Source organism: Stegastes partitus, unplaced genomic scaffold (assembly GCF_000690725.1).
Source record: "Stegastes partitus isolate 25-593 unplaced genomic scaffold, Stegastes_partitus-1.0.2 Scaffold2680, whole genome shotgun sequence".
NCBI classification, from domain to species: domain Eukaryota; kingdom Metazoa; phylum Chordata; class Actinopteri; family Pomacentridae; genus Stegastes; species Stegastes partitus.
In genome coordinates, this window is record NW_007580411.1 from 1,701 (window position 1) to 9,793 (window position 8,093).

The 8,093-nt window shown below is 38.5% G+C and overlaps 1 protein-coding gene across 1 annotated transcript in view; it reads right to left on the reverse strand.

Annotated features, from left to right (window-relative positions):
* Window positions 1-448: 448 nt before the first annotated feature.
* LOC103375583 (V-set and immunoglobulin domain-containing protein 1-like) overlaps window positions 449-8,093 on the reverse strand; it is a 28,191-nt gene continuing 20,546 nt past the window's right edge. The window contains exons 2-7 of the mRNA XM_008305893.1: window positions 5,573-5,914; window positions 5,362-5,394; window positions 4,287-4,550; window positions 3,588-3,866; window positions 2,031-2,131; window positions 449-1,916 (exon numbers count right to left, since the gene is read on the reverse strand). Of these exons, the coding sequence (XP_008304115.1) occupies window positions 2,061-2,131; window positions 3,588-3,866; window positions 4,287-4,550; window positions 5,362-5,394; window positions 5,573-5,914 (989 nt within the window). The 3' untranslated portion in view covers window positions 449-1,916; window positions 2,031-2,060. The remainder of the gene's footprint in view (window positions 1,917-2,030; window positions 2,132-3,587; window positions 3,867-4,286; window positions 4,551-5,361; window positions 5,395-5,572; window positions 5,915-8,093) is intronic.

Genomic DNA, 8,093 nt, shown 5'->3' on the forward strand with positions numbered 1-8,093 from the left:
GATTCAAATGATCAGGATCGTTATCAGACTTCTGCAGAGCTTGATGATGAGCTGATCATTTGAATCAGGTGTGTTGGAAGAGGGAAACATCTAAAACATGCAGGATTGCGGCCCTCCAGGACTGGAGTTCGAGACCCCTGGTCAGATGTCAGCTTTTTGGTGTCATGTTTGGTTCAACAGGTTTGATGCTGGAAAGTGTAAAGCTGCATTTCTGCAAACGTTCAGGATTCCAAACTTTATGAGTAAACCATGTTGTATAGTTTCATGGAAAAGTGAACAAAGTGCCTCAAAGTTTTATCAGGATGAAATGCCACAAGTTGAGTCTTTGGATATTTTAAGACAACAAGGAAGCTGTTTTAAAGACAGAATAGTATCAAAATAAACAGCTGCTGCAAAGTTTTTATCATCTTAAAATTCAAGACATGATATGATTAGTCTCAAAAGTTTTATATTTTCATGTTTTATTTAATGTTTTGAGAGAACTCATCAAGCGCTGTCTGAAATTACATGTAACAGCATAAATGTACTTTCAGAAGAATCCAGCAGAGTTTCAACATCAATCACAAACACAAAATGTTCTTCAGTAACTGTTGATGACAGACTCTGGATGAGAACCTGAAGAGATAAAAACAAGCAACAAGCTCCTCCTAAATAATGCAGCAAGATATTTATAAAAAAGTCACATTTATATTTTTCACTGTAACAGTCAAATATTCACATTAATGTTCAGAAATAATCAGCAGGTTTCAGTTCATATGTTTTAATGCCCCTGTCTAAGTCTAGCTGAAGCAAAGTGATATTTGTTAAATGAGCTGCAGCTACACAGTTTTTATTTACAGTCACAGAATCAGGACCAACGTGGGGATCGAACCAGCGACGCTGTGATTAATGGACCACCTGTTGGCAGACGCTTCACCTTTTTCCTTCAATATACAACCGTGGTACCATCTGGTTTCTGTTTCTGGGGAAACAGACGACGTTACAGCGAAGGAAGAACAAATCCTGTTTTCCAGATGTTATCAAGGCCTCAAGTGACTTTTATAAAATGTTCTTATGATGTAAAATATTAACAACAAAAATCCTGAGGAGGTTTTGGGATGTTGTTGAGGGAACAAAGCAGAAACGTTCCCACAACGTTCCTCAAATTATACGACAACAAGACTGAAAATCAAACAATCAGAAAACGACGTTAGAACCAAACATTTTCAGAACGTCTCAGGCATTAGGCAGCATTTAGGAACAACATTCAAGGAACTAAAAACAAACCAATAAACAACTTAGTGCTGAAAGCATTAGCAGAACTTTCTTAGAATGTTTTCAGAACGTTATCATTGTCATTACTCAGAGTTTTTTCACTGTTTTGTCTCGATTAAATTCCTAAAATCACAAACTTGTCTCGAGCAGTTCTGATTTTAATTCTAATTTGATTACTGTTTATCTGATGTTGTGAAACCTGGATCATGTTTTTGTCCTAAATCTGAGTGTTAATGATTATTAGAGACACAAATCAATGAAGTCGTATCAAAACTGAGCGCTTTACGCTGAGCAGCTACAGAACAGATAAAAACCAGACAAAACCAAACCAATGATGTTCAAATTTAAACTCACACCATTATAAAAAAAAAAAAAACAGTGTTTCAGTGTTTAGTGCATATGTGATTATTTTGGTCGCAGTCTGGAGCCCTGAATTGAAGATATATGAAGATAGAAGTTTATATTTATATATATTTAGGAAAGTTAAAACAACCTCAAGGGAGCGTAAAACTTGTTTTACCTTAAAACTCCCATAAAAGTGCATTCAGGAAACAGGATTACAATCACAACACAGACCCAGAGTAGGCAGGAGATATATCATGTCGGTAAGTTGACAGAACAGCAGGTGGAGCCAGAAACGTCCTTTAGGAGTCCAGTTGAACCTGCAGGAAATAAGTTTACATCAGTAAAATCTCCTCCAGAGTAAAGTCAGGTTCGTTTAGAGGGAAACACTGACAGGACTGTTCAGGATCATCTGATCAAACATCTAAACTCACCTCCAGCAGTAATCGCACAATAACAGCAACTCAAACAACAACTACAGCAACAAGTCCAAGAAGTCCAACGACCAAACCAGAACCTGCACTGGGCTTCTCCCCTGAAAGACAAAAAGGTGACGTTGCTGTTATAACAGTAATATAACAGTAACCATGTTCTCAAACAACATTCACACTGAAAACACTTGAAGATGTTTATTCTCACAAGTCAGTTTGTGCATCAAACACTCAGAGGATTTGGGTTGAGTTTTATTCTGAAAATCTGCTGCGTCTCTGATGAACGCCGTTGAACACACCGTCAGACTAAAGAGAGCAGTAATCAGGACGTTATGAGATGATTTAAAGGATCATTCTGGTTTATTTCAATCTGCTGTAGTTGTTAATATCTTCCAGTTGATTCACCTCCACGTCCATGTTTAAGTCATTTTGGACTCATTTAAAGTCATTTGGACAGTTTTGGACAACTTTTAAGTTTTTATTTTTTTTAAATTTCAAGTCATTTTGGACCAATTTGTGACACATTTCTAATTTGGACAATTTAGGACAACTTTTGAGATGTTTTATACATTTTTGGGCACATTTTAAGTAATTCCAGGCAAATTTAAAGTCATTTTGTGCAATCTTGGAAAAAAATTAAGTCATTTTGTGCAATCTTGGAAAAAAATTAAGTCATTTTGGACAAATTTGAAGTCATACTGGACAATTTTGAGTTATTTAGACAGTTTTGGACAACTTTTGAGTTGTTTTGTACAATTTGGGATGAATTTTAAGTAATTTTGGACAAATTTAAAGTCTTTCTGTACAATTCTGGTTAAATTTTTAAGTCATATTGGACTATTTTTTAAGTCTTTTGTACAGTTTTGGATCCTTTAGGACAAATTTAAAGTCATTTTGGACAAATTTGAAGTTATATGGACAGTTTTGGACAACTTGGTTTTTTAAAAAAGTCATTTTGGACCCATTTGTGACAGATTTCAAGTCATTTTGGGCAAATTTTCAATTACTTTCTACATTTTTGTACAAAATTTTAAGTCATTTTAGACAATTTTCCAGTTATTTTTCCTCCTCAGTTGGCAGCAGAACAGTGAACCAGTTTACTGATGGATGTCGTCTTTGTGGACGTCCTGCGTCCTTCTGCCTCCAAACAAACAGTCAAAGTCAGACTCACACAAGGAGACAAACCAACATGTACAGATGTTGATGATCAGATTTGTTTCTGACTCGAGTGGCTCATGTTGACTCCTGCAGTTGATTAATTAGGATTAACTGTATTTCAGCACTTTGTCTCTCTCTAAGTAATAAAATCATAAAATCGAGTTTTTTGAGCTTCCAGTGAAATGAAATTCATGTGTTCAAGTGTTTTTTTTAAGCCTCTTCTCAGGATTCAACCTCCACAAGGTTCCTGCTTTTATCTCTGCAGATTCATGAAGTAAAGTTTTAGTTTGACTCAGATATTTGCAAAAAAAAAGTGAAACATCTTGCAAACATCACTGAAGTCAGTTAAACATGAATAATTTGAGTTAACTGAATTTAAAATAGGAACAGGAAGAATCTCACCGGGGCTCCGCACAATGATCTCAATACGAAGTGTGTCGTTGATGTTCCCCTCCGTGGTCACACAGCGATAGTGGTCGCTCTTCGTCACAGTAGTTTGTAGAATAATGTTGTAGCTTCCTCCTGTTTCATTCACCGGTAGGAGTTTATCAGGAATTGAGTTTCCGGCGCTGTCCTCCCAGAAAACTTTGAGCTCTGGAGAAGCACCCAGAACTTCACACTGAAGCAAAACTCCATCTTTAGTTGGTCCAACTATAGTGACAGACGGCTGTGAAGCTGCACCTGAGAACATAAATAATAACTTAGAAGGAACGTGTGCAGGATGAGACACACTAACTGTGATTCACTCCTTCACTGTGTCTTTATGTGGATCACAGCAAATGCAAGAAGAAATAAAAACACAGGAAAAGACTTGAGTTGAAAAAAACAAAACACATCTCAGCACATTTTAAACCAGATTGAAGTGTACATTTAGTTACTTACCAGCATTTTTAAATCCTAACATGAGCACATTTCACACTGATCAGGTTTCTTCTGCTCTAAAATAATATCTTTAAAATGAAATCAAGTGAAACCATCTGTCTCAGTCTGAGCTCATTTGGTGCTAAAACCTTGTGAACCACATCAACGCTGTGTTTGTTTTAGAGTTCAGACTGATCTCAGAACTGTTGTTTTACTCCTGATTATTTCAGAAGAACTCACCAGGATGAGGGACGTAGATCTTAGTCTCAGTCTGATGGTAGATTTCCTTCTGTGTGGCCACGCAGCGATAGAATCCGGTCCTGTCCACAGTAATGTTGAGGACGGTGTCGTACTTGTTTCCTTTTCCGTCACTGGCAGCGAGGATGTTTCCATCGCTGTCCCGCCACTCCAGTACCGGCTTCGGAACAGCACCTCTGACGAGACACTTCAGCAGAACCACATCGTTTGACTTTTCAGAGGTGATGTAGGGCCTTGAAGACGCACCTGAGAAAACAGAATAAACAGTTTAAATGAGACAATTACAACATTTGTCATTTAACGCTCACATGTTTCTTGTTCACCCAACGTTTTAAATGCAAACAATACTTCTGACTCCATTAAAGACATTTATACAGTGAAGAAGATGCAGGAAACCCAATTTTTTCAGTTCATAGAAATCACATAAACAGGATAAATACAAGCTGAAGAGACAAAAGATTGCGTGTGAGTGACAAAATGTTTATTAAAAGAAAAATTGGTCCATTATCTTTGCAGTGTTTTCTAAGAGGAATACAATAAAGTAATATTTAAAAAGTGATATAAAATATGAAAAACTGGACACAAAAATGTGTACATGCATTAAATCCTCACATACGTCAACAAAAGCTGAGGAAATATCTTTTTTTTTAATGTAAGAATTGTGTTTTATGTCACTGGGGGTAGAATTAGTATGAGAAAGGCTGTAGAGTCAGTAATTAATTAAATAAAAAATGTTTAACAAGCAAAACCTGAACACACACCTCGGAAACTAAACACAAGAAGATTAATCACCTGAGTATTTAAATCAGTAGGTTTATTAAACTGCAGGGAATTTAGTAGAAATAGTTTTTAAAAAGTTCTGGATAACTGCAAGATGTGATTAATGCACTTTAAATACACTTTCTGGTCACTTCTTTTATAAAATGATAATTTTCAAACCTTCTTTATGAGTTAAACGTGAACAAATGTCAGAGATGTGATGTGTGAATGTGTTTCAGTGTCAGTGATGAATCTCATCATATACAGGTGAGATGTAAAGACCAGAACCAGGACTCACCTTTGATCTCTGGTCTGGGTTTTAGGATTGGATCTAAAGGGGGAAAGAAAACATATGTTAGGGTTGTTTTTGTGATATTATCAACTTGTCAGACAGGTAAAACTGGAGGAAAGAAGCTCAGAGGTGTTTATTAGACATATTTGTTGACAATCAAAAACGACAAAAACAAGCCAAAGTCACAGTTTTATAAGCGTCTCATGGAAGAACTCACCAACAGTCAGACTGATGCTGGATTTTATTTCTGGCTGAAGGGATGTTGAATAAGAAAAACACGTGTAGGTTCCACTGTCTGACGTCTTTGTTTTTCTGATCACTATGGAGGCGTTACCAAACTGGAGTCGTGCAGGAAAATGAAAGATCCGACCTTTAAATTGCGGATCTTGACCCGTTTCTCCGTGACCGTAATAACTGCCCTTAGAATATAAGAAAACCTCCTTCTTCTGTTTATCCACATCTTTCTTCCAGTCAAACACCTTGTTCTTGATGTTCGCAGTGCCGAAGGAACAGCTCAAAATGGCGTCATCGTCTTCCTTCACCTGCATCGAGGTGGTAGCTGAAAGACAAAAACATGAATTAATCAGTGATGTGGATACAAAGAAAGTCAAGAAACACAGTTTACATGAGGTCTGAAGTCCAGTCAATTTTTACTTTAGGTACTTCCTTGGATAAAAATAACCTTATGAATATTTAAATAGTGTTGAAATTATTTTATTGGTGGGAGGAAATCTAAACATGTGGTTCTGAGGGCATATGATGTAATAGTGCTGGAAGGGACACTGTTTATGACGAGTTCTTGGAAGTTGATGAGCTTTATGATGATGAGGTTTACAAGCAGAATCTGGGCAGGAAGTAGAGGCACAGGCGAAGGGTTCAACTCTGCATTAGGAGCCAAGATTGTTTACGTCTTGATGGCAGAGGGAGTAAAATGATATTGTTGCAGAGGTCTGGGCTGTGTTTGATACTGAGTATGATCTTGTTGGTGACTGACCACCACATGAGGCGGCCCATGAAAGGCATGGCCGCAGGAGTTTGGGCATCCAGAGGAAGCTCAGGGTGAAGTTGTTGCTCCTACGCATCCAAATGAGCTAATAAGGCAGTTCGGATGCCTGATTGCTTCCTAGGTGATGACCTTTGGAAGTTGTCCAAGCACATCGGCTTGGGAGGAGACAGCAGGGTAGACCCAGAACTCACTGGACGGATGATATATCTCACTTGGCCTGGGGACACCTCAGGATCCCCCAGGAGAACTGAAAACACTGCTGGGAGGAGGGACATCTGGAATGACTAGGTTCACTTGTGACTTTTGCAACCCGACCCCAGTTAGGTGGAAGAAAATGGATCGATGGCTGAATGAACTGTTGCCGTGGGCGATGGAGGCCACTGGCCTCTGTGCTCCAGAAATTTCATCAGAAGGTTGATGGAGGGGTCTAAAGGTGGAAGAAACTGGTGTCCTCGTGCCAAAAATGTAAGTAGCAAACTGCTGATGAGGTTTAAAGAGGCGAGTCTTTTATAGTTCTTTGGCTGGCAGTGGGCCCCCTGCATCTGGACCTTCTATTGCAGACTGAAGACTAGAGCCTTTAAAGATGCTGAAGGTGGGAGATGACTCATGGGTAAAAAAGGATGTATTGCAGTGTTTTCTTGTAGGAATTAATAGAAAGAATGTTAATGATTAATAACTAATGGATTATTGACAAATAAAAACTTATTAATTGATAAGGCAGAAGAAAAGTTCACGCATGTCAAAAAATGTAGCGAAGATTAGCTGTAGTACCTGGTTATTCCACCAGGTGGAGCCTTTACCTGGTTAAAACTTCAACGACCATGTTCTGTGGTCAACTTAAACAAAATATGAGCTGTTTGGCCACAATGATCAGAAACATGTTTGGAGGAGAGAAGGTGAGGCCTTTAACCCCAAGAACACCAAAACTACCATCAAGCATGGAGGTGGCAGCATCATGCTCTGGAGCTGTTTTAGAGCCAGTAGAACTGGAGCTTTACACAAAGTAAATGGAACAATGAAGAAGGAGGATCACCTCCATATTATTCAGGAAAACCTAAAATCATCAGCTACAAGGTTGATTTTTGGACACAGTTGGATGTTTCAACAAGACAATGATCCCAAACACAAAAATGATATGAAATGGTTAAATCAGGTCAGAACTAGCTTGTAGACAGAAACCAAAAGCACTTAGTGAAGGTGAAGATGACCAAAGGACGTTTAACCAAATATCAGCATTACTGTATGAATACTTTTGACACAGCAGAGTTTGTCATATTTCCAGAAGACCTTTAATAAATATATGAAAGAACGACAAAAATCACAGAAAAGAATCAAGAACAAATAAACAAACTAACTGTAAATCTCCCATTTTCACGGTTCCAAACAGAACTGTGTCTTTAAAGAGCCTCATCAGGACAACTGAAGTCCACATGGAACCAGTCTACATGCAGGACTTTTAGATTTGGTCCACACCTGAACAAAGCAGTGAAATCTGACTCCTACAATAAAGGTTCCACTGATACGAGTCTCAGACAGAACCAAGGTTCTACCTACAGAACACGGTTCCACATCAGTCACATGTTCCTTTCAGAGCACAATGAGAAGCTGCAGACAGCAGAGATGCTGGAAACAGAAGCTGCTTTGAGGCCGCAGCACATCAGTGATGAGGCCGCAGCTCAGATCCACAGAGAGCAGCTGCTTCACGGTTCTGACGGACTGAAGCTCAATCTGC